Source organism: Pleurodeles waltl, chromosome 1_1 (genome assembly GCF_031143425.1).
Source record: "Pleurodeles waltl isolate 20211129_DDA chromosome 1_1, aPleWal1.hap1.20221129, whole genome shotgun sequence".
NCBI lineage: Eukaryota > Metazoa > Chordata > Amphibia > Caudata > Salamandridae > Pleurodeles > Pleurodeles waltl.
The window spans coordinates 788,014,880-788,042,648 of NC_090436.1; the positions used below are offsets into that span (position 1 = coordinate 788,014,880).

General features: G+C 43.7%; 1 protein-coding gene across 2 annotated transcripts in view; it reads left to right on the forward strand.

Moving 5' to 3' along the window:
* FANCC (FA complementation group C) overlaps nucleotides 1-27,769 on the forward strand; it is a 1,679,603-nt gene that overhangs the window by 769,182 nt on the left and 882,652 nt on the right. For both annotated transcript variants that reach the window (XM_069227975.1, XM_069227967.1), the window contains one exon: nucleotides 13,173-13,286. In XM_069227975.1, the coding sequence (XP_069084076.1) occupies nucleotides 13,173-13,286 (114 nt within the window). The remainder of the gene's footprint in view (nucleotides 1-13,172; nucleotides 13,287-27,769) is intronic.

Genomic DNA, 27,769 nt, shown 5'->3' on the forward strand with positions numbered 1-27,769 from the left:
GTTTTCTTTCCGCCATCAGATTCGGACGTGTTCCTTTTCGCTCCGCGTTTCGGTTCGGAAAGATAGTTAGAATCTCGGAAAATTTGAGGGTATTGTTTGCGTTCGGGATCGGGTTAGTTACAACAGATCGACACCGAATTTTGAAGAGCTCCGGTGGCCCTTTGGGGTTTTCGATCCCCCGTCGGGGCCTGGTCGGCCCGACCACGTGTCTCTTCAAGGCTAATGGAACGGACCCCATTCCGCTTCTGCCCCAAATGTCACAAAAAGTATCCTTATACAGATCAGCATCTGGTCTGTAACTTGTGTTTGTCTCCAGAACACAAAGAAGATACTTGTGAAGCCTGTCGAGCGTTTTGGTCGAGGAAGACATTAAGAGACCGAAGAGCGAGAAGACTACAGATGGCGTCGGCGCCGACAGGACAAAAACACTTGGAGGAGGAAGAAGAAACCTTCTCCATCGAAGAGGTCGTCCCGAACAGACGCCGAAAACCGTGAGTAAGACGTCGACACACAAAACTCACGGAAAGACCACTAAAGCCCAGGGGACGCCACCGCCAGCAGGCCATGGCTTAACCCGAAAAATAGGTGACCGATCATCGGCACTGAAAAAGGGCACGCATGTGTCGAAGACATCCGACTCCGGTCGAGATACCGGGACAGAGCAGACTCGACCCCGAGAAAGGGGGTCAGAGCAAGTTCGGCACCGAGAGGGCGGCACCGAAACGAGTCGGCACCGAGAGACCGGAACGCCAAAAATTTAAAAAGTGTAGTCGGAGCCGAAAAAGACTGCCGGAAAAGTTTCCATTCCGAAACATCCGGCCTCGGAACCGAAAACAAGTTCCTATACAGAGGAACAGGGACTGTCCTCACAAATGCAAGGACATAGGTTCGGACAAGAACTAGAGTCAATGGAGCCAGACTACACTCAGAGAAGGCTCCACATCCAAAAGGACACAGGGAAGATAAGTACTCTTCCCCCAATTAGGATGAAAAGAAGACTTGCCTTTCAAGAAAAAGACAAGCAGCCACAGGCAAAGATGGCAAGACAAGTAACACCGCCACCATCTCCACCACACTCAACGCACACATCACCGGTAGCCACTCCACCACTGATGCAGTCCCCAACTCATACTGGAATGAGTCAGGATGATCCCGATGCATTGGATCTTTATGATGCGCCAGTATCAGATAACAGCCCAGACTGTTATCCAGCGAGACCGTCGCCACCTGAGGACAGTACAGCCTACACACAGGTGGTGTCCAGAGCAGCGGCGTTTCATAATGTCACCCTGCATGCAGAGCCTATTGAGGATGACTTTTTATTTAACACACTATCCTCCACACATAGCCAATACCAAAGTCTCCCTATGCTACCTGGAATGCTAAAACACTCCAAACAGGTGTTTCAGGAGCCTGTGAAGGGCAGGGCCATAACTCCAAGGGTGGAGAAGAAATACAAGCCACCGCCAACAGACCCTGTATACATCACGCAGCAATTAACACCAGACTCTCTGGTAGTAGGGGCAGCCCGCAAGAGAGCAAACTCACACACATCGGGAGACGCACCACCTCCAGACAAGGAGAGTCGCAAGTTCGACTCTGCGGGGAAAAGGGTTGCAGCACAAGCGGCCAACCAATGGCGCATTGCCAACTCACAGGCATTGCTGGCGAGATATGACGGGACGAAATGCAACATTTCATTGAACACTTACCCAAAGAGTTCCAAAAAAGGGCACAACAGGTGGTGGAGGAAGGACAGAGTATCTCAAACAATCAGATACGCTCGGCAATGGATGCAGCAGATACAGCTGCTAGGACAGTAAATACAGCAGTGACCATAAGGAGACACGCATGGCTGCGTACATCAGGATTCAAGCCGGAAATACAACAAGCCGTGCTGAATATGCCATTTAACAGACAGCAGTTGTTTGGGCCGGAGGTGGACACTGCTATCGAAAAACTTAAAAAGGACACTGATACGGCCAAAGCCATGGGTGCACTCTACTCCCCACAGAGCAGAGGCACATTTCGTAAAACACAGTTTTGAGGGGGGTTTCGAGGGCAAAGCACAGAACCCTCAACCTCACAAACAAGGCCCACTTATCAGAGCCAATATCAGCGGGGAAGTTTTCGGGGACAATATAGAGGGGGCCAATTCCAAAAGAGTAGAGGGAAGTTCCAAAGTCCCAAAACTCCTCAAAACAAGCAGTGACTTCCACGTCACAAATCCCGGACACATAACACCTGTGGGGGGAGACTAACCAAGTTCTACAAATATTGGGAGGAAATAACAACAGACACTTGGATCCTAGCAATTATCCAGCATAGTTATTGCATAGAATTTCTCAAATTCCCTCCAAATGTCCCACCGAAAACACACAATATGTCAAAACAACACATGGATCTTCTAGAACTAGAAATCCAAGCGTTGTTACAAAAAGATGCAATAGAACTGGTACCAATTCATCAGAGAGGAACAGGAGTTTACTCGCTGTACTTTCTCATACCCAAAAAGGACAAAACTCTAAGACCTATAATAGATCTCAGAACATTAAATACGTACATCAAATCAGATCACTTTCCCATGGTGACATTACAGGACGTAATCCCGTTGCTCAAACAACAAGACTACATGACAACACTAGACCTAAAGGATGCATACTTTCATATACCAATACATCCTTCACACAGAAAGTACTTAAGGTTTGTATTCCAACGGGTACATTACCAATTCAAAGTGTTGCCATTCGGGATAACAACTACGCCAAGAGTTTTTACAAAATGCCTGGCAGTAGTGGCTGCACATATCAGGAGGCAGCAAATACATGTGTTCCCGTACCTAGACGATTGGTTAATCAAAACCAACATGAAAGAACGGTGTTCGCAACACACAAACTATGTCATAGAAACCCTCCACAAACTAGGTTTCTCACTCAACTACACAAAGTCACACCTGTCAAACACAGCAATACTTAGGAGCAACAATCAACACAACAAAAGGGATTGCTACTCCAAGTCCACAAAGGGTACAGGCATTTCACAATGTAATACAGGCCATGTATCCAAAACAGAAGACACAAGCCAAGATGGTGATGAAACTACTAGGCATGATGTCCTCATGCATAGCCATTGTCCCAAACGCAAGGTTGCACATGCGGCCCTTACAACAGTGCCTAGCATCACAATGGTCACAGGCACAGGGTCAACTTCTAGATCTAGTGTTGATAAACCGCCAAACATACACCTCGCTTCAATGGTGGAACAATATAAATTTAAACCAAGGGCGGCCTTTCCAAGACCCAGTGCCTCAATACGTAATAACGACAGATGCCTCCATGATAGGGTGGGGAGCACACCTCAATCAACACAGCATCCAAGGACAATGGGACACTCAGCAGAGACAGTTTCACATAAATCACTTAGAACTACTGGCAGTATTTCTAGCGTTGAAGGCATTTCAACCCATAATAAGCCACAAACACATTCTTGGCAAAACAGACAACATGACAACAATGTATTATCTGAACAAACAGGGAGGAACACACTTGACAGAGTTGTGTCTCCTGGCACAGAGAATATGGCATTGGGCGATTCACAACCACATTCGCCTAATAGCACAGTTTATTCCAGGGATTCAGAATCAGTTAGCCGACAATCTCTCTCTGGATCACCAACAGATCCACGAATGGGAGATTCACCCCCAAATACTAAACACTTACTTCCAAAGATGGGGAACACCACAAATAGACCTATTTGCAACAAAAGAAAACGCAAAATGCCAAAACTTCGCATCCAGGTACCCACAAGATCAATCTCAGGGCAATGGGTTATGGATGAGCTGGTCAGGGATATTTGCATACGCTTTTCCCCCTCTCCCACTCCTTCCGTATCTAGTAAACAAATTGAGTCAAAACAAACTCAAACTCATACTAATAGCACCAACCTGGGCAAGACAACCTTGGTACACAACACTACTAGACTTCTCAGTAGTGCCTCATATCAAGCTTCCAAACAGACCAGATCTGTTAACTCAACACAAACAACAGATCAGGCATCCAAATCCAGCATCACTGAATCTAGCAATTTGGCTCCTGAAGTCTTAGAATTCGGACATCTAGACCTTACACAGGAATGTATGGAGGTCATAAAACAAGCAAGGAAACCAACCACAAGACATTGCTATGCAAATAAGTGGAAAAGATTTGTCTATTATTGCCAGAATAATCAAATTCAACCATTACACGCATCTGCTAAAGACATCGTAAGCTACTTACTGCATTTACAAAAGTCAAAGCTAGCTTTTTCATCCATTAAAATACATCTAACCACAATTTCAGCTTATCTGCAAATTACGCACTCAACTTCATTATTTAGGATCCCAGTCATAAAAGCATTTATGGTGGGCCTAAAGAGAATTATTCCACCAAGAACGCCACCAGTTCCTTCGTGGAACCTTAACATTGTCTTAACACGACTCATGGGTCCACCTTTTGAACCCATGCACTCATGTGAGATACAATATTTAACATGGAAAGTAGCGTTTCTCATTGCCATCACATCTCTAAGAAGAGTAAGTGAAATACAGGCATTTACCATACAAGAACCCTTTATTCAGATACACAAGCATAAAGTAGTTTTACGAACTAACCCAAAGTTCTTACCAAAAGTCATATCACCGTTTCACTTAAATCAAACAGTAGAACTACCAGTGTTCTTTCCAGAACCAGATTCTGTAGCTGAAAGAGCACTACATACATTAGACATCAAAAGAGCTTTAATGTACTAAATTGATAGAACAAAACAAATATGAAAAACAAAACAACTGTTCGTTGCTTTTCAAAAACCTCATACAGGGAATCCAATATCCAAACAAGGCATTGCCAGATGGATAGTTAAATGTATTCAAACCTGTTACCTCAAAGCAAAAAGAGAACTGCCTATAACACCAAAGGCACATTCAACTAGGAAGAAAGGTGCTACTATGGCCTTTCTAGGAAACATTCCAATGACTGAAATATGTAAGGCAGCCACATGGTCTACGCCTCATACATTCACCAAACATTACTGCGTGGATGTGTTAACAACACAACAAGCCACAGTAGGACAAGCAGTACTACGAACTTTATTTCAAACAACTTCAACTCCTACAGGCTGAGCCACCGCTTTTGGGGAGATAACTGCTTACTAGTCTATGCAAAGCATGTGTATCTGCAGCTACCATGCCATTGAACGGAAAATGTCACTTACCCAGTGTACATCTGTTCGTGGCATAAGACGCTGCAGATTCACATGCGCCCACCCGCCTCCCCGGGAGCCTGGAGCCGTTTCGAAGTTGATCTTGAACATTTGTAAATTTGTAAATATATCACTTTAAACCACATTATGTACATACATATTTACTCCATTGCAAGGGCACTATTACTATAATACACAACTCCTACCTCACCCTCTGCGGGGAAAACAATCTAAGATGGAGTCGACGCCCATGCACAATGGAGCCGAAAGGGGAGGAGTCCCTCGATCTCGTAACTCGGAAAGACTTCTTCGAAGAAAAACAACTTGTAACACTCCGAGCCCAACACTAGATGGCGGGATGTGCAAAGCATGTGAATCTGCAGCGTCTCATGCCACGAACAGATGTACACTGGGTAAGTGACATTTTCAATATATATATATATATATATATATATATATATATATATATATATATATATATATATATAGATCTATATATATATATATATATATATATATATATATATATATATATATATATATATAGATCTATATATTTTTTTGTAGTTGTATGGTTTCCTTAGGGGCCAAAATGGCCCCCAGGGAAACCCTTCAACAACAACAAAAAAAATGCCCCCACAGGGGGTCGCCCTGCCCAATGGAGTGGTGTGTCATAGAGTGGAGTGCCTTAGAGTGGAGGTGTGTGGAGTGGCATGTCATACATTGAAGTAGTGTGTTGTGGAGAGCAGTGTCATAGATTGGAGTGGCATGGAGTATCGTAGAGTGGATTGGCATCTTGTACAGTAGAGTCGCATCTCGTGCAGTGACGTATTGTTGAAGAGTGGCATGGCGTACAGTCGAGTGGCGTGTTGTACAGTGAAGTGATGTATTGTAGAGTGTTTATTGTCATATATAATTGTTATTTAATTATAATAGCTACGCTGTATTTAATAGACTATTTTGCGAGCATACCACAGTACATTGTAAATATTTTTAAGATATAAATCAAAAATACTTTTCTATAACTCTACAGACTTTTCTGTACTACCACATTTTTTCCTATGTATTACAAAAGTGTAGTAAGCTGTGTTTCATGTAAAAACCCAGAACAAATAGAAGGTGTTCTCTACACAACTCTGTTGTAAACTTGTAGGAAAGTAAGAGCAGTATTGTTACATTTTTGTCCAATCTGTGTTGTTCTTTAAGTGTTTTGTGAAACCGAGTCTCTATGGTTGTAGGTGTTAGTTAGTAGTATATGGCTGTGTTTATAGCTCACTTTGTGTTAATAACCAATCACATAATGTTTTATACGCCTCCATTTCCTTTATTATCTATTTTTCAATTCATTTTCATTGACATGTGACCAGAAACGTGTTTCAAAATACTTCCTAATACCCGTTAAACTTCCTTGCCACATTAGTATCCCAAATTATATTTAAGCCACTAATTGTCTTCCTTTTAAAATTAAGTTGTTGATATGATGCACTTTCCTAATTGCCAATCATCTGATTATTTATATATGGGTTTGTCTGCCTCTGTGTTCCTCATTTTTGTATGTGAGTCCATGTTCAAGATGGCTAGAATTTGCCTCGCTGGGTACAGTTTCTTTTTTTGGGCCAGGCATCATGCCAAGAAAGGAGGTGTTGAGAAAATGTAGGTTTGAAATTAATTGAAATAACAAGAATTGGTGAACAAGGTTTGAAATGGAATCAGTTACTCCCTCTACTTTCCTCTGTTAGTGAATTTGACCATACCCACTTTATTTGCATCCACTGTGGTGGCAATGATATCCTAAACTTATCTGAAGTTAGACTGGAAACTGAAACTGAAAAAGGAGAAATGTTCCTTCCTAATGTCTGTTTCCGAACACACATCCTGTGTTCTCAAATATTTGTCAGAGACAAAATTGGAAGCGGTCTACTTTAAATGCTGCTAAGTTTGAAAAGACTCTAAGACATGTCAGCAAGGCAGTCACAGCATTCCTTCAAGATCATTTAGGGCCAGATGTATCAAGCTCCCGGTTTGCATTTCGTAAATAGCAAATTTTAAGAAATCTCTAATTTAGAAATGCAAAATGGGATGTATCAAAATTGCGAGTCGGTAATTGCGATTTCCTAAAATTCGCAAACGCAATTTGCGATTAGCAAATACCGATTCGCAAATAAAAAGCAATTCAGTATCTGAAAATTGCAAATTGTGAAAACGCCAAACCGGAACAACCTGATGACATCACAACCAGGAAGTGAGTCAGCTCATGCTGTTTCCAGGAGTCACACCCACAGGAGCAGGCAGAGAGATACAATCCAGCACTAGGGAGCCAGCTTTGTGAGCTTGCCAGGACCAAACTGCAACATGGCCAATGGTGGGAAGGTGAAGGACAAAGGAGACAGGAAGTGCAAGCTCAAATTCAGTGAACAGGAATTGGAGGTGCTCACTGAGGAGATGGTCAGGAACCACGACAAACTCTTTGGGAAGAACTCACTCCAGGTACCTGAAAGTGAGAAGAGGAAACTGTGGTCAGATATCCAGACCAAGATATGCGCAGTGGGTGTTGCGCAACGCTCTGTTGAGGAGATGTGCAAGCGATGGTATGACTTGCGTTCCGATGCCAAAGAGAAGGTAGCCAGCAGGCTAAAGGAGGCAAGGAGCACCAGAGGAGGACCACGCATCCAGACACCATCTACACTAATGGAAGACATGGTGGAGTCCACACTGCTACCTGAAGCTGTCAGTGGTGTCACTGACAGTGACACCTCAGGGACACCCAGCACCAGCAAAGGTAAGGCCAGCAATGTACAAATGCCCCTTAGAAGATAGCTATTAGTTAGATGCATTGTGATAAGTAGTCCATGCCACATATTACATACAACACAACTATGCCTTATGGGAGTGGTAGTCCACAACCCTAAAGTCAAAATACCACAGAAATAGCAAGTTAGTGTTCAGCCACATAGAGAAACAACACACACAACTCACAGTGATACGATGTCAGTGTACAGGTTTTACTATTGTGCAACTTCTTGTGATATATTTATAAATGACATGCTGCACATTGTCGTTGCAGATGTCCCAGGCACTGCTGCAGCAGAAGTTGGAAATGTGGGGGATGTTGAAACACAGCCACAGTCCGACACAAACACCAGTGACTCTTTCAGTATTGCACAACTAGATGCAGGGCAAGGGTGTTAGCTCTCCCAGATTATAACCTGGACTCAGATGAAATGCCGGATGAAGTCCCCACACCACCCTCAGAGGCTAGATCCACAGGAAGACAGCAGTCCTTGCCCCAGCGTCAGCCAGCTCCCCTCAGGAGGCGTCACAAAGCAGGCAGACAGTGCACAGTTGAAGTAGAGGGCCCATCAATCTTTGGCGGCCTTGAAGTTTCCATGCTGAAAGAGCAGTGCCTGCAATGCAAACACATGAAGTCAATGCACAGGCAGTTGGTGTCAATCGATCAGAACATGGGCGCAATGCCCAGGCAGTGAAGTCTCACAATGACAATATGGGAGTACTGCACAAGCAGATCGATGCACTTAATGAAAACATTGGATCAAGGCACAAGCAGTTGGAGTCCCTGAATGAGGGACAGCAAACAACAGCCGAAAACACAAAGCAGTTGACAAATGCCATTAGGGAGCTCTGCACTGAGATTCAGCAGGAGCGTGTCAGCCACCTTAGACGCCATCACCAATTTTTGGGAAGGTTTGATGGGTTCTGCAGATCAGTCAATCGGCTTGCTAGCTCAGCTGCCTTGATTTCACAACATGCTGTGGGCATACAGGTGGAGATGGTACATTGCAGTCGGGACGTTGCACAGGGATTGGTGCAAATAACCAATGTTATGGATGCAATGCAGACAGCACACAGTGCTACAAATAGTGAACTAGGTGGTGGGAATAGTGAGGAGTTCTCTAGCCTCAGCAGTCTTACATCCCCTGTGGTTGATCCTAGGCGTCGCAGTACCAGACACAGTACTGCCTGTAAACCCGATACAAGAGGTGCCAGTGAGGCGACTAAGCATTTAATTAGAGGGTGTGGACATAGGAAGTAATGTTGAGGTCTACAGGAGACTACCGTAACATGTAGCTATGCAGTTTTACTATGATGCTAGTAGTGTGACACTGTTAATCGCACATGTTTGCCTATAGTTCATGGTTATGTCCTGTTGACACATACGTTATCTGAAGTCAAGGTAATAAAGTTGCTAACTACAGAAATACGTAATATTGAAGTGGTGTTGTCATTACTTACATTAGAAATGGTTGTGCGTGATGTCAGCATGTCTTTGCCTGCCCTCTGCTGCACTGGGCCTGTCTACTGGGTGATGGGGTGGTAAGGGATAGCCATCTTCATCTGAGTCCGGCTCCATTGTTTCAGCTGGTATGCCCTTTCTCATTGCAATGTTGTGCAACATTGCACATGTAGCCACAATTCTGCAGGTTGTCTCTGGGGTGTACTGTAGTGCACCTCCACTCTTATGGATGCACCTGAAGCGGCTCTTCAGCAGTCTGAAGGTCCGCTCCACCACACTGAGGGTTGCCCTATGTACAGCATTGTACCTCCTCTCTGCTGGCGTTGCAGGGCTCAGGTAGGGCGTCAGTATATAGCTCTGCACTGCCTGGGGACTGTCACCTGGAATGAACAGAGAGTAAAATGAGTACTGTTGATATCTGACGTCACTATAACATCAATGCAACATTGTCAACTATTACTTTACCCAGTAGGTATCCTTCGCCAAACTGCCGAGCTAGCAGTCTTGTGTGAATCCCGCTGTGGCGAAATATGTACGAGTCATGTGTGCTACCTGGGTATCTGGCCACGAGATCAGTTATGATGTTGTAGGCATTGCTAATCACCTGTATGTTCATGGAATGATGGTTCTTACGGGTATGATACACATACTCGGTGGCTGATAGTGGACAGATAGCTACATGAGTCCCATCAATGGCACCTGTAACATGTGGGAATTGTGCAATCTGATAGAAATTAATTTTCGTCTGTTGTAATTCCTGTGGGGTGTTGTGGAATCTTATGTGCTCTCGTATTTTGCTCAGCATGGCATTGAGAAATGCATTAAAGAAGTGTGAGAGAGCAGTCTGTGAGACCCCTCCTGCTGGTGCTATGACCCCTTGATAGCTCCCTGAGGCTAATAGGTGCAGGGAGCATAATACCTGCACATGGGTGGGAATACTATTGGTCCTGTGTGTAGTGCGCTGCAATATGGGTTTTGGATCTGCTATCAGGTCAAGTATCATGGCTGAGCTTAACTTGTACTTCTTATAGATTTCCTCCTTTGTCTGGTCAAAAAGGGTTATGCACACTCTGAAAATGCGCTCCTGTCTCCTCCTCCCTCTTCTCAAACCTGCCAAGATCCTCATTCTCCTCACCATCACTTAGAGTGCAGCCATTGTGGAAAGGAGGCTGAGTCATTCTGGGCCTCTTTATATAGGTTGCACCTGGTTACCACCTGATTTCAATTTGTGGTAAATTGCATGTGCAAAAGGCCATTCTGCGAATATTCGTAATTTGCGAATTGCTGATGCATCGCACTGTGACATGGTTTTGCGTGTCGCAATCAGTGTATCGCAAATTGCATCAGGATTTTGTGGACCGCTATCTGCGAATCGCAAATCTTCACAGTTTGCGTCACGCAAATAGCTATTCAGTAAATCATGTCGCTGTTTGCGACACGCAAAACCATGTCATATTCGCTAAAATTCGCTTTTTTGCTATTCCTTATTTTCACACTGCGAATGCCTTTCATACATCGTGAAAGGCATTTTTCCATTCGCAAACAGCCAAATTTTGTGATTCGCACCGTTTGCGAATGCAAAAAGGTTTGATACATCTGGCCCTTAATGTGTTAAATTTTACATTTGAATATACAATACTAAAATGCAACACTGCCTTGTTTCTTCCTCTAAATTATAAGAACAGTAGTGACCTTTATTTCTCATTCAAACTCAGAACAAAAGGAAAATGTGGTCTAAACAATATGGCCTTTTCATATTGTCAGAGCTTTCATTAACCAATAATATTGTTTCTCGACATCCCCATGTACCGCAATATACACAATGGTTCCACATTTCAGTATATCACTACGTTTTTGGCCCTCAGAGCTTAAAAACTCTTAAACCAATTTAGATCAAATAACAAAAAGAACCCTTTCCACACTATATTATATATTCATGCCAAATTTCATGAAAAACTGGTCGCCTATTTATCGCTTTGTCTGAGTAGACACTCTATGGAAAATACATTGGTGGAAAAATTTGTTTTGGGACTCCCATTTTTCTTTGCAGCCCATTGACTAATCACTGTGAAACTTTGTATTGTTAGCCTTTGTAGAAAAAGGATTTGGTCTGCAAAATTAAAATTTTGCGGAGATTAATCAGATGGTGACAATGTAAATAACATCCAAACATCTAAAATAATATATATATATATATGTATATATATATATATATCCTAAGTTGTCTGGTGATTTTAATCTTGAATGATTCATACTATGACACTTTTTGTCAAATTTACCCTGTCCTTCCTAGGTTTATGGGTAACTCCCGTTGTTCTTATATATCAGATGTACTAGCATATGAATCCAGAGCCTGTTTCTCTGGTAGTAAAAAGGCAGAACCTTCAGACAGATGGTGACTAGCCCCACGCTTGTAGGGTGAACTTGTGGGAACGAAATGTGTGAGACAAGAAATGGTGGCTTAAAGGGATCACAAGTTATTGCATTGGTGACCCCTGACTTGGTACTGCAATATAGAAGTATAATCAACCGAAACGTAGGGTCTTGAAGAGTCATAGAGTGCACTAAGCACATGCCGACGTCCACAACTCAGAATCAAACTTGCAAGAAGATACGGTGAAGGAGAAATTCTGACCCCCCTTATGTGAGAAAGAAAATCTTTATTCCCAGAGATTCCACTCAGACTGCAAAACCACACCAGGCTTGACTTCAGAGAGGGCGAGAAAGGACTCTCCCTGCAGCACCCCCACTCCCGCTAAAGATTTTGTGGGCTGCTCTGTGTGGGCACACATTAATTTGGAAACAGTTTCTTAGCCTGGTCTATTCACTTATCTGTTGATCAAACCTGGTACTGTATTGGTCAGTAAAAGACTATGATGCCAGCTTCTCTTCTGCTTAAGAGTATGACAGGCTCAACATTTGAATTAAAGGTTCCTAAATCATGAGAACCATTAGAAACGTTTCTCAGAGCCGAGATCAAATTGGGATTATATGTTGTCACTATCACTGACCATGCGGTTTTCTATACACGAACATCTTTTTAAAATGTGTGATGAATAAGAACACAATACGGCGAGGTTCTGCTTGTGGGAATGGGATAAAACATGCAATATTCGTATTGAATTCTCTTCCGACCCACAAAACTGGTAATGGTGCGGTAATAGAGACTCGGGAAAAAAAACAAAACCTGCGGTATCAGTAATCTACTGGGCGCTTTTACTGCATCATTTTACTTGGGCACTCGCCTAATGAATCTCTAGATATTTGTACCCCTTTCAGATTTTCATTATCATGTATAGGTAATGCATCATGCCATGCCACGTAGCGATCACTTACTAGATTATGGGGGTTATTCTAATTTTGGAGGAGGTGTTAATCCGTCCCAAAAGTGACGGAAAAGTGACGGATTTACCACTAGCCGTATTACGAGTCCATTATATCCTATGGAACTCGTAATACGGCTGGTGGTATATCCGTCACTTTACCGTCACTTTTGGGACGGATTAACACTCCTCCAAAGTTAGAATAACCCTCTATGTATTAATTTGAAATAGTTCATTGTGTTTATATAAGACCTCGACAGGGTTACTTCTTCTTATTTCTAAGCTTTGCCATGAAATCTGAATCGCTGTTTGTGACCGGTGAACCTGAAATAATTACGTTTTGCTTTATTTCTTATTGCCAGAACCTATTGTGCCATTTGTTTTCATGTCCCGAGGCTGGCAGCAGTGAAGAGTCCTGCTTGATTCAGAAACTTGGATGCACACCTGGCTATTACTTCTCGGAGCTCTTGAACAACGTAAGTGAGCCCATTCTTGCACGCGATAATCTCGACAGTAAGTCACCATGGCTTACTGCAGATGTTACCTTGAGATATGACTGAACACTGACTTTGAGCCAGAGTCACAAACCATATTTTACTCATTAGTATAACTTCTCCTGCCATTCCCCAAAAATCCACCCTCTTTCCTCGATCTCCCCCGGAACCAGCCCTTCTGCCACACAGGCATTTTCCCAGTAGGTGAAGGCTAGGGGACGCTTTCAGAGCAAAATGGGCTGCTATCACCTAACCTACCAGCATGACCCCATGCCATTCACTGTTTCTTGCATTGTGCTGCTAATTGGAAACATTTTGCCAAGGTTGAGTTTGGTTTCCAGTCTGTACCTACCTTTGTAAAATAATTCCTGCCTTTCCTTTTTTCCTTATGTTTAGCCCTACTTGTATTTTTTATAGCCACTTTTCCTTAAACCTCAGAGTTGTAATATGTTAGTCTTGTACAGTGCTACTTTGGTACGAGGTAGGTTTGTTCTTTGTAAGTATGATACATACATGCATACATACAGAATGCAGAAAGATACGGGAATGGAAGGAAAGGCTAGAACTTGGACACAAGGAATGCCACTCCTTTTTCCATCAGATAAGTCTTGAACTTTTTGTTTGTCAGTTCTGTCTTTTCTAATCGTGCTGTGTTGAGGGATAGTAAAAAGGTAATCAAGCAAAAAGGTAATCAATCAAAGGTAGCCAACCATCCAGGCACCTCTGTCCCACTGGACTCCAACTCGCTGACATCCCACGCATACACAGAACCACACCAGGAGGACAAGCATTTTCTTACAACACTCCTAAGGGATGGAACAACCTCCCTCTCCATTTCAGAACATCCGCTTCTCTTCTTGAATTCCACGAGAAATTAAAGACCTAGCTTTTCAATTAACGAACCCACAATAGGTAGGGCTAGGTAAACACACCTACTCTGCTCTAGGATACCCTTGCAGGAGTATAGTGCGCTTTACAAATAAACATCACATAACCGTTTTCCATTGTTATTAAATATTTCTTTACTTTCCAGAGATTCAATTTTTTCCAGATTCAGAGACTCTTGTATAATTTTGTATTTCATTGATGAAAATGTGCCAGACTGAATACTGTACATTTAACTAGAAAAATAAATGTTCATCCTCTCCCATTTTCTCATCTTACTGACATTCACAGAGAGATCACTAAACATGGCAAAGTGGCTTTTAAAATAACACAAAGTGATCAAGATTTAAGTAAATAGAATTAGAAGACTGAGGACAAAAACTGCGATGGAACCTCTTGTCAGTTTGGGGAGCTGTACAGATCAATTGTAAAATTTAATTCATAAATTGGAGCCACTGTCTGTCTCAACAGAAAATCGAAGGCCAAATCTTGGTATTAATTCTGTCAACAAACGTTTGGCAACTGTTAGGTTGTCTGATTTCCTGTTTAGATAAGCTTCAATCCATTTGAAAAATAAGCAGACAGTCTTAAGAATGTATTCCTTACCATTGTAAACTGGCATCTTGTTAGACCTGGCATCCTTAGGCTTGTCTTACCCCGGACGTTCTTGCTTTTACTTTCTGTTTTGTTGCTCTAACTTTTGTGTTGGCTTTATTACTCTGAGCACTTTACCATGGCTAACCAGTGCTAAAGTGCATGTGCTTCTCCGCTAAACATTATAACATTGGTGTGTCCATAATTGGTATATTTAAATTACATGTAAGTTCCTTGTAAAGGGGTATCCCATAAACCCAGGGCCTATAATTTAAATGCTACTAGTTGACCTGCAGCACTGATTGTGCCACCCACTTAAATACCCCTGTAAACATGTCTCAGGCCTGTCATTGCAGAGCCTGAGTGTGTAGTCTTACTGACATCCCAACTTGCCATTCAAAACCTCTTGCAAAGCCTTAAACTCTCATTTTCTTGCATATAAATCACCCCTAAGTTAGGACGTAAGTAGCCCAAAGGGCAGGGTGCCATGTAAGTAACTTTTCAGTTTTACATGTCCTGGTAATGAAAAACACCCAGAGTAGCTTTGCATTACTGTGAGGGCTGCTCCTCTCATAGGCCAGCATTGGAAGCTCCTTAAAATACTTTAAAGCTGTAGTTCCTGATGAGAGAAGAATAGCTGCATCATGTTTAGTATCATTAGAATGGGAGTCATAAATCCTTTTTACTGGTACAAGCAAATATATCATTACTGTTTCAGAAATGCCACTTTTAGAAAGTGGGCATTTCTCTGTTCTCAGTGCTCTGTATGCCCAGGGCCTGTCTCCAATACACATCAGGCCTGGGGTAGGTGACAGCTACACTTGTGCTTTCCCTTCAGACACCCACAACACAGGATGCTCAACCGCCTCTGCATTCATCTGCAAACTGATGGGTCTTCCTGGAGGGGAGGTTGGGAACGGCTTACACTTACATTTCAAAGGGTAGTGGCCTGAGCATACACAAAGGAGCTGAAACGGCTTGTGTTACACTTGAGAGGGTTCATTTGAAGTCACTCTGAGAACAAAGACATTTTTGAGTTATAAGTACATGGGCTCTGACCCCAAGTTTTTAGAACACTTTTGGAACTGGGACTGAACCTCTGTCACAAGGACTACTGTGCTGCACAAAGGATTCACCTGGACTGCTGTTCTGCCCCTGCCCTGCTGCCTGATATCTGCTGAGTGGAATCACTGAATTGATTTTCTGCTTGTTGCCCTGCAGCCAACTATTCCCTGACTTTGGTCTCAGCAGGCACTGCTAGAATGCCAGGGAGAACAGCATTGGAGTTACTTGCCCTCTTTGTCCCCCTGGTACCTGCTGGGTTCCTAGAAGGATTGGCACTCTCCATCTACCTTATGTGCTGCCCTGCTGCTTGCCATGCTTTTTGCCCAGGTATTCTCCATAGGGGACCAAGTGCGATGTGGTGCTGTTTCTGCCCCTTGTCTGCCTCAGACAAGCCCTGTTGAGGGCTTTACACATTCACTTCATTCTCAGGGATTAGTATGTTGTGATCGCTGACTTCAGTTCTTTCTCCCTAGCACATGGTGAGGGTTCTGTTGGGACCAGTGTTTTTGTTTTTCTTCCATTGACAGCCAGTCACATTCATGTGATTTGAGCACCCTGCTTGAGAGACGAACGCTGTAGAGGCACAATTAGCCCTTCATGCTGCAACAGAAACCATGAAAAAGGGGCTTCGTCCGCAGTGCTGACTTCCCCGCTGTGGCCCGGGTTGCTTTGCTTCCAGAGTTGCTGGTTGGAAGTTACACACCTCTGAAAAGAGAACCTGGTTAGTTAAAGGTGGAATAGTGTAGTGGCCTCTACTTATTCCCCTTTAAGGGCACAAACTACTTCCTGCTTCTGCGGGGGGTACTGGGGGAATTGCGCCGCCATCCCATGCCGCTTTTACAGGCGGCGCTACTTCATGAGCCCAAAACGACCTCAGATGAATTTGCAAGGCTGCAGTATGCCCTGCCGTGGGTTGGCCCCGACCCTCTGAGCGGGGTTTTCTCTGTGAAATTAAGGGCAGGTCACCCTCTGGATAACTGGAAGTTGCGTAGTCCCGTAACCACCCTGCATGTGGTAGTGACAGGGAACCCTTGGTCTTCAGGGCATGGATACCTTCAGGATACTCAGGTGATCGATGTTGCTCTGATCATGTGTTTTGCCCTACGAAGTTCGCCTTTTTGAATCACATGCACTAACTATATAATTTATGTTGATTCGTGATATGGAGTATTGTACACTGTAGACCAGGTTGTTTCCTGCAATAGTCAGGATACCAAACACTTCTCTCAGCATGCACTGCGTAAAACCTAATATGAGCGCAGATGTGCTGCTCCTTAAGTGCTGGTGAGGACCTTTCATGAACGATACATTCTATGATGTGATGATTTATGTGTTTCACTGATACTGATGTGCTTGTGGGCACACTTGGTACTTTACATATTTGGTTTTTGCATTTTATGCCCTTATAGTTTCAAATGTATATTGTGTGGGGTCTCAAAGATCTGGGCAACAGGTATAACTTCAGTGTTGGCATGATACGCACAGTATTTCTAATTCATATCCTCTTCCTGTGCATCATCAGGAAAATAGATATTATTCAGGAATTGCACAATGTGCTCAATATGTATGACCTATTATTTTTTTGGTCTACGGATATATCTAAAGTATAAGACATACATTTTTACATAATCCTGTGTGAAGTCTCTTTTGTGGTATCTATTGTGTCACTGGTGTGTGTGTGTCACACAAATGCAATGGGATGAGCACAGGTTATCTTTAGTGTGTAATGTACTTGCCCTGACTAGGGTGGTGGGTTCTGTCTGGCTTAGGTGCATACACTAGCTAACCAGAAACCCCGTTTCTAACACATCTCCACAAAATTGACTTGGAGTCCTTTAAATGGGCCTTCTGATTTGGCAATGTAGTTTATCACAGTGTTGATTCTTTTTCCCAGATTCTTTTTTAGACACACTAGGCAATCTGTATATAAATCTTCAGCAACATCTACAAAATGTGTATTCTCCCAATATTTTCTAAAATGTCAGAGTACTGACTCCCTCTCTGATTGTGATTTACTATAAAAACAAAGTGCTACAGGAAACACAATTAAATCAGACAAGATATATCTATGGTTAGGGCTAATGTCTAAAACTTGATGATTTCTCCTGTAACATGATTTTTCCCATTTTCTCTTCACATCCTGTGTAAATTCCTCCTGAGGGTCTCTTAATTTACTGAGAGAAGTCTGAATTGAACTTAACAAGAAACAGATTTACATTATCTGTACTTTGAATGGAATGTATTCTTAATTCATCTTGTTCAATTACTTGAATCACTGTTTTATTCTCAAGTGCACAGTATCTGGGCACCTGATCAGCATATCTGTTTCTAGTAGTGACCATGAGTTTTTTTACCTCATTGGCAATTCATTTGACTGCAGACATCTCTTTTGGCTGTTGTATTGCTTTCAGTAGATCATGTATATGGAGACTGTTCATGATGGAAGCTCCAGAAGATGTCATAAAACCTCTTTGTGACCACAGTTGTCCAAAATCATAGATGACTGTAAAACCATAATGGCTATCTGTATAAATTGTCACATTAAGATCTTCTTATAAGGCACAAGCTCTTGTCAATGCAACCGTCTCTGTCACTTGTGCTCAAGTTCTATTCAGCTAATGTAATGCTGTAAGGGTCTCAGAAATGGAACATACTGCGTAGGCATTATTCAGTTCTCCATATTGGCCACTTAAACAGGAACCATCAACAAAGTAAGTCAGATTGTCCATTTTAAACACAATGGGGGTCATTCCGACCCTGGCGGTCAAGGACCACCGGGGCCGGGGATGCGGGAGCACCGCCAACAGGCTGGCGGTGCCCCGCAGGGCATTCTGACTGCGGCGGTTTGGCCGCGGTCAGACCAGGAAAACCGGCGGTCTCCCGCCGGTTTTCCGCCGCCATGGGGGATTCCGACCCCCTCACCGCCATCCTGTTCCTGGTGGCTCCGACCGCCAGGAACAGGATGGCGGTGAGGGGTGTCGTGGGGCCAATGGCATGGGCACTGCAGGGGCCCCCGTAAGAGGGCCCCACTTTGTATTTCAGTGTCTGCTTTGCAGACACTGAAATACGCGACGGGTGCCACTGCACCCGTCGCACATACCCACTCCGCCGGCTCCATTCGGAGCCGGCTTCCTCGTGGGGAGGGGTTTCCCGCTGGGCTGGCGGGCGGCCGTCTGGCGGTCGCCCGCCAGCCCAGCGGGAAAGCCAGAATGGCCTCCGCGGTCTTTCGACCGCGGAGCGGCCATATGGCAGCTCCCTCCAGGCGGGCGGCTCCCGCCGCCCGCGGGGGTCAGAATGACCCCCAATGTCTTTAATATTTGGTATTGGTTTGGTATATAATTCTGTACCACTGATGCAGCCATGCTCAGGCTCATTCTCTCAACCTTTGTCTTCACAGCATGTGCTTGAAATAGGAAGCAATGTTGTTGGATTTAATGAGTTACATCTTTTGATTGAGATGTTCTCAGCTATCAGTGTGACTTGTTCATATCTTGTGGGATGATTGTTTGCCATGTGTTGGGTTTGTATATGTGTCAACAGAATGTGGAACAAAAACAATAAATGTATGTCCCATCACAATCTGGTTACTGTGTTCATTTGCAAAGCAAACAACTGCAAACGATTTCAAACAACCTTGGAGACTCACAGCTATGGGATTCAGCACAGCTGATAGGTGGGCAACAGGCCTCATCTTTCCTCCATGATTTTCTGACAATATTAACAAAGCACATTAATATCTTTCACAACAATAAAAATAAAGGTTCAAATTATAATCTGGGATTTCAATGGCCCTTGTATTACACAAACTTTCTCTTAATACTCGGAAGGCCCTTATTATGTTTAACATGTTAGATATCCAAAAAGTGAACAATCTTGTGGTCCTACCAATCATCGTACAGTATCGACCTTATTCAAAGCGCATTCATAGTGGAGTGCAAATGACTCCCATGTCCCGAGTATAGTCTACCCTCCCTCCTCCAGCAGCAAGTTCTCATTGTCCATCCCTTCCTCTGTGACCCCCCTTTCGTCTCTACAGTGGTTACCTGGCATCTTTGGTGACTCTCCAGGGTCCTCATATTTTTCTGAATTTTCGTGAGTATCCGCTCACCTTATGCATTCGTTTCTCAGCCCTTAGGCACCAGTCTATGTTAGCTTCCCATGCTTGTACCAATGGGATTCTGTCCAGCCCCCAATTTCTCACCATGTCTCGTCAGTCTAGGGTCTGTTTCACCCATATGGCAAGAGTGATCATTTGTTAGGTAAGTCCTAGTGTGATCTCCAAGACTGCCAATATCATGTGGCCCATTTTAACCCAGAACTCCTATATTTTGGGGCATCCCTACAATGTGTGGACACCGGTGCCCCTCTTACCACATCCCCTTAAGCAGAGGTACGAGTCAATTTTTCCCGTGCGGAACAATCTGGTCCTCATATAATAAGCTCTATACAGAATTTTTGGTGAATTAGACTGAAACCTGCTTTTATGGCTACCTCCCGTAGATAGCGGCACGCCGCACCCCAGTCAACCTGCCCAGGTTGCACTCAAATTATTTCAAGAGAGGAAGGCTGTTATGCAAAAGGGAGGAGTAGGGACGGGCATCACGTTACTTGTCAAGGGGGACCCCAGGAACTTGTATTCTAAAGAGATCTTCTCCAGCACCCCTATAGCATCTCCCTATGATCTTCCAGGAGGAAGTATAATTGCTCTCTGAGATACTGGCTCCCTGTCTGCTTGTATTGTTCCTGTAGTTCAGAGAAGGGTATCCTTCCTGTACCTCACCAGGCGTACCCTACTTTTGATATCCCCAACTGGTCCCATTTCCTGCATAGCATGCAGTCCCTTCAGGAGCTCAAAATCCAACAGCGGGTTTCCATCGTCAGTCTGTCTTTCCAGCCCAGGGCCTGGGACGCTTTTTGCCATATCCTGACTACCACTGTGGTAGGGATCGGGAAGGCTGCCATCCCTTAATCACTGGAGAGGCATCATACATTTCCCTTAGGGTCCATAGCACTTCTATCAGCCAATACTGTGGGCTTCTGGTGTGAGGCAAATGCCCAGTCACTGATAACCTGTAGTTGTGACTCCCAGCAATAGAGCCTCATATCTGGAGCAGTTCCGTCCTCCAGGGACTTTCTAGTAATAGACCATTCTATTCTCAGTAGTCCCCCCATACCACAGCAGACCTCATATCACATCCACCACTGCCCGACAGAAAGCTTCTGGGACCGCAAATGGGGTATTTTGAAGCATATAAAAACTCAGGCAAATTAATAATTTTAACGGACAGCTGCTTTGCCCATCAGAGACATGGGGGTCTACTCCAGCTGTCTGCATCGGCTCTGTATGAGCCCAGATATGTATCCAGATTTTCCCAGTGGAACAGCTCCTGGTCCTGAGTTATGAAGATTCCCAAGTATCGAAAACCTATGGGTTCCCACTATGAGAGGTGATTCGAGCTCCCCTCTGTGGCACTCTCCTTGCAGTTGATTTATGCCAGTTAAGGCGGATCCCCATACAGGAGCGAAATACCTTCAACATCTCTACCACCCTAGTAATGGTGTGGTCTGGGTCAGCCTGGTATCACAGGACATCATCTGCATAGAGGGTGACAACATCCTTCCACTCCCCATCCCATCAATGCCCCTCATTAGTGCATACTTCCTAAGCCTGCAGGCCAAGGGCTAAATCACCAACATGAAGAGGGGAGGGAACAACAGACATTCCTGCTGGGTGTCTCTGCTGAATTGGAATTCTTTGGAGAAAGCACCATTTGCCATAACTCTTTCAATGGGGTCTGTGTATAGCAGCTTCACCCAGGCCAGAAAGGAAGGGCCTATCCCCATTTTTTGGATTAGTGCCATTACATAGGGCCACTCCACTGAGTCAAACGCCTTTTCAGCATTCAACAATGGCAAAATAGTTGGCTTCCTAAATTAGTCACACCAGGCCAGACAGCCGGCCAGTCTATGCACGTTATGGTGTGTGACTCTATAAGGCAAAAAGCCAGATTGGTCAGGTGCCACCAGTTGCCCACCTACATTAAGTGTTTAGCTAAAACCTTCACCAATACTTTGATTTCTGTATTTAGGAGGGAGATAGGCCTATATGAGGCACAGTACTCTTGCGACTTCCCCTTCTTACGGATCATGACTATGGTTGCCTGCCGCAGGCCTTGGGGCACAACACCCTCTTGCATGGCTCTGTTTAATATTGACCAGATTGGGCACACTGTTTGGGATTTGACACCTCCGAAAAATTTAGGTGGCAGGTCATTGGGTCCTGAGGATTTGCCACTTTTTATCTGTCCTGAGGCATCAGAAATTTCCCTTTCCATTAGGTCCACTTCCAGAGAGCTACTCGCTTCATCCTGGAGTTTCGGCGATGGAACGTCTTTTGATGAAGTTCTTCAGGTTGGTCTGCTGTGTGGCCAGGGCCTGGGCCACCATCATCAGGGTTTCTGCCCGCCCCTGCCTGCTTCCAGGTATAGAAGCACTTTTGCCCGTTTCCTTCTTTTGGCCAGCCATGCTAATAATTTACCTGCTTTGTCCCCCACCTTATTGAGTATACCTTGTTTCACCCAGAACTGTGTCCTGTCTTCTATTAAATCAGGTTGTGCAGGTCCTCCCTTATCCTCTCTATCATGCTGGCCAACCTGGGGGTGGGGTTATCAACATATACCGCCTCTTTGTAGCAACCTAGATTCCGGTTCCCTGGCCTCCCTGCCCCTTTCCTTATGTTTGCCCTCATTTTATGATCTTATAAGCCTCCTAGAATTCGATCTCAGAAGCCACTGTTTTCTTTAAAGTGTTGGTCTGAGGATTCCTGAAACAGTTTCCTCTTAGTCCACTCCAACAGCTCCCAGGTGTTCAGCCTTCACCCCACCCCCACACACACATCCCCTTTCCTCCCTACCCCTGTCCCTCTGGTGACCTTTGTCAGGTGTGTCAGTAAGGGTGAGTGGTTTGAGATTCTTGAGGGCAAGAGATCCACAAGGCTAAATCTATGCAGGTGTTGGCATTGTGTTAGGAAGAAGTCCAGTCTGGACATTGACCGCAGTTGGTGTAGTCCCTGGGTCTCCTTCCCATCACACATCCACCATCTCTAGAGACTCAAGGAAGGAGGTGATACAAGGATCTAGACGGGGTCTAGCCCTGGACAGTGTTGTCAAGTCCATGTCCGCATGCATGGTCAACGTAAGATCTCACCAATTAGGGGCAGAGCCTCCGGCATCTTCACTGTGCATCTTGCCATTTTGTCTGTCTCTCAGTCTGCAACCGTGGGGGTGTGGGGAGATATCCCGGACACTACCAATACTTTCCCCATTCCGTCATCCACAACCGCCGCCTGGCACCCAAAAGTGTCCACCCATGTTTGGTTCACTAGGAGTGGTAGGGACCTGCTGGTGTTGCTTGCCAGATGGGTTTCCTGTAGTAGGATTACATCTGGATTTTGTCACCCCAGGTATTTCCACATGACTCTCCATTTTAGTGTGCTGCCCAGGCCGTTCACATTCCAGGATAACACCTTGAGTGTTAGCCCCGGGTGGGTGGAACATGGTGAATGCATCGCCATATGAGATCACCTATGTTCTGCGGATCTATAAGTAGAATGTGACTCAGTATGCCTCTAGAACTCCCCTTCAAAACGCAGTTATGGAACAAATCTAAAACTTCCCGCCTCCCAAATGCCTGAGATGTCTGTCACCACAGCATATCAACCTGAAACTTCATTTGCAACCACCAGACAAATTCGCTCTAGGGTAGTGAGGTGGGCAAGGCCCTGTGGCATTGTTACTTTTGCTGACCCTTGCAGGATTTACACAGTCTGGCCTGCTTGGTCTCCAGGTCTGTTCCCTCTATTCTTCATCTGGTATATTATTTGTTGTTTATTTAACTACTGCAGGAATGACTCGCACTCCTTCCATGATGTCCTCTCTCCAACTTCTTCCTTGTCAGTCCCACTTTCTCTCAAGCCATTGTCTAAAAAAAACCTTCACTTGCTTTGACATTTTCTTTCTTACCTCCATGACCATGTTATCCCATTTATTCAATTGCTCAAACTTTGTAGGTCTAGGTAACGTCTTTCTGTCATTCATGGTTTGCCTCAGAAATTGCAGCTTTCCAATGCTAAATGTACCCTTTAAATGAAACTTCAAGTCTTTATCACAAGTGGTATATTCATGTATTCAGAAATCCAGGTATACGTATAAAGTCCGCTGTCATCATTTTGTATTCAATTGTCATCTTGGCAGGTAATTTCAGACCCTCTGTAGAAGTTACAGCAGAAACCTTAGGCTTTGTCAACACATCACCCATTATTTTTGCTCACAAATAGTCTAAAAATCACTCAGAATCCACTAGTAAACAACAACCAATCCCAGCACAGCTCTCTCAAAGGTTAACCTATTACAGCGCAGCTCCATCAGGAACGAAAGCATAGCTTTGTGGTGACGATTCACCAATCTTAGGGCTGCTCTCTGGCTGACTAACCAATCACAGCAAGATTTCTCGATGAATGAGAAAAACAATTACAAAATGTTTTCTGAATTAACTCATGCTAAATAAACAAAATATGCATTGTCTTCTCAACCTAAATAGGAAGAAATTAGCAAGTTACAATAAGATAATTCTCACAAACAATAGAAAACAAGAACAGCACCTTTTCAGGACAGGTTCAACCCAGTTCACACTAGGCAGACCAGTGCCATACTCTCCAGATGCATCTGCTATCTGCCCTGGCTAATGGACCTGCTTCTGTGCACCTAAGAGCAAAGGACACCAACCCAGATTAGACACTCAGGGCCTGATTCTAACTTTGGAGGACGGTGTTAAACCGTCCCAAAAGTGGCGGATATACCACCTACCGTATTACGAGTTCCATAGGATATAATGGACTCGTAATACGGTAGGTGGTATATCCGCCACTTTTGGGACGGTTTAACACCGTCCTCCAAAGTTAGAATCAGGCCCTCAATCTCCTGGAAATGAAAACTCATTAATTCAGAAAACCCTATCTGTGTGCATGCACTGCATTGCAAAACATACTGCCTTATGTAAAAAGGTAAACCACAATAGCGCATGGTCTGGATTTTGACGAATCTGATAAACAACCCAACCAATAATAAAACATAAATGAGAATAATTCATCAAAACAACAGTGATCAAACCGCCAATTGAGCCCAAAATTGGCATTGCATAACCTCATACATAATATAACTGTCTATCCCTCAAACTAAACCTCAGTAACATCCTGAAGACATACCAGAATCATTCGACTTTGCTCATATTTACAATCCAAATTGCTAAGGAACATCACTGCAATTACTTAGGTCGGATTTCCCACAATGACTGCATCAAAGACGGTGTTAAACTCTCAGTTTCATGTGGCAATATGTCCCCTCGTTAAAGCACCTCCCAAAAGATCAAAATTAATGAAATACAACTCAATTAATTGGATCCACTCAATAATTGAGTTCTAGATCAAAGACAATTTAAAGGGTTTTATTACAGAATTCAAAAATAAGCAGTACTTAGTCAATGCCATGAGGGCTTTCAAAATGCAGAGTTTATACAAAGTATGTTAAAAATAGAAAGTATTCCAAGTCTCAGTGGGCAGTAGAATCAGAAAAAAATCAGGCATCATCCCTGGTAGCAGATGAAATACTTGTGGTGCACACCCCAAATCGAGGGGTTTTGTACATAATCCTTAAATACGAAATAAGAATTTATACAGATTCATCATAGTGTGAGGAAATGTACCATTTCTTCAGCAAATCAAAGCAAATGAAAAATAAACATCACATTACCTTAACACCAAAGCACGAACCCACTGAATGAACAATTATTCAGCACTCGCTTTTCTCATATCATCCACTCGCTATGCTCATATCATCCAGAGATGCTGGAACAGAACAAGATAAATTAACAGTACTGTTATGTGAATGAATATAACAACATTTGTGCAAGGTACAGCTTCGTTGTGAGCAAAACAATAAAAGTGAAAATATCCCAATTCATTTTAGCTTGACTATTTGCTGCAGAGCTTCTTTGTCTGTTCTTAAGCCATATTCCAGACCTCTTTGTACTCGATCACTGAATAATCCTCTCCGGGAAAGTAAAAAACCCACACTTTCCCCACACCTACGGATAGGACAATTGTATCTACACCAGCACTCAATGCTGACAGATCAACCACCACTCAGTCTGACCTGATCTACTTTCCCAAAAGATTGAAGGACCACAATTTATGCTCATTAATTCAAGATCTAAACACAAAAGGTGATGGGAGGAATGGTTGCACTAAAGTTGCTTGGGTAGCATTTCCACCATCATTCTTTTACCCACCATGATACCTCCATTGGGACCCGGCCATATGCAAATAAGTATTGAAACTGGCCTAGTAGGAACAGTTCAGCTCGAACTGCCATGATAGATCTTCCCAGAACCGGAACACAAGCGAAAATAGTAGACATACATAAATGACAGACATGCTACTAAGCTTGTTATTCTTAACTGAAATTTGGGTGGTGGATTAAAGTTTGATTCCTGCATTCATGAGATAATGTACAAATAAAAGTGCTGTAGGAATACCAGTTGTTCATAAAGAGCAACTGGCACACTTTTCGCCTGGTTAACTTTTCACCACCTGAAAGTGAAACTTTCCTAATCAAGCACAGACCATTCCCTAATGGCACAGTGTTTACTAATTTATTTATCATACAACGCCTTGGGGAGCTCCTTTTGCCCATTACATTTTGCAGCTTTTCTCCACTGTCACTCATCTCATCATTTTGTGCGATTTTACATGGACTGAGAAACCAGTGTTGTATGCCGGAACAACTAGGCATTTACCTCGCCTGCCTCAGCAATGCGCCCCGAACCACTAATGCATTTCTTCAACACATTCCTTTACCACACAAGTCATTACAACAACTTTCCTTGGGGAAAGTCTCATTTCATCTCTCAATACCAAATGCCTTGCTATAGGGTTTATGAAATGTATTTTATGCTTCACACAATTTCAACAAGAGTTCATTAGAAAAAGGCTTAATATGGCCACTGAGTAATACATATTCCAAATCCAAAAGACATATGCCATCAAAAATCGAGAACTTGGCAGAGGTTGTGTGAGAGGTGGACAGGCTGTTGATAGACGGCTAAAGTGTTGTGTATAAATTTATGGAGTTAGTGACTGATTCAAAAATGATCCAGTGCTGATGTGGCACTGTTTGTGCCAAACGGGGGTGCCATCATGGCCTTTTTTTGTGATGGCCATTATTGCATGTGTGTCTGTCTCATGATTGTATTCGGATAGGTTAGCATTCCATATATAATTTCCTATTTGTAACATTTAGGATTCACAACCCCCCCCCAGGAGACAAAAGCTATTGTACTAAATGCATCATCGAAATACACTCTTTCTACAAAACACCAATATTGGCTTATTGAAGTTAGGATATTAGTCAGGCACTGAGGGGGACAAACATATGCTAAAGTGTACTTTTCTTTTATTTAAAAAAACATGTTTTTATTTAGGTTTTTATGTGACTGTGACAAAGTTATGGCATTGCTATACTACACAGTATGTGAGATGCCACGCAGGGCATACTTGTATGTAGTGCACCTGGCAACAGGATACACAATACATTAAACAATGCATGTCGGCAATTAGTGCAAGTTAGAAAATGATAATCAACATATTGGAAACTTGTAAACAACAAAAAGCAGCTCAACTGGAATCAACCCCTCAAACAGGAGGGAGGCCGGGGGCCGGGGCGGAGGGTCAAGAGGTCAGTGGACAATGGACAAGCACCAAAAGGGGGTGCAAAAGCAATCTGTGTCCCCTCTCCCCCAATGTGCCACCACATCGCCTGAGAGGGAGTGTTTCCAGTACGGCTTAAATATTCTCAGTCATGGATCCA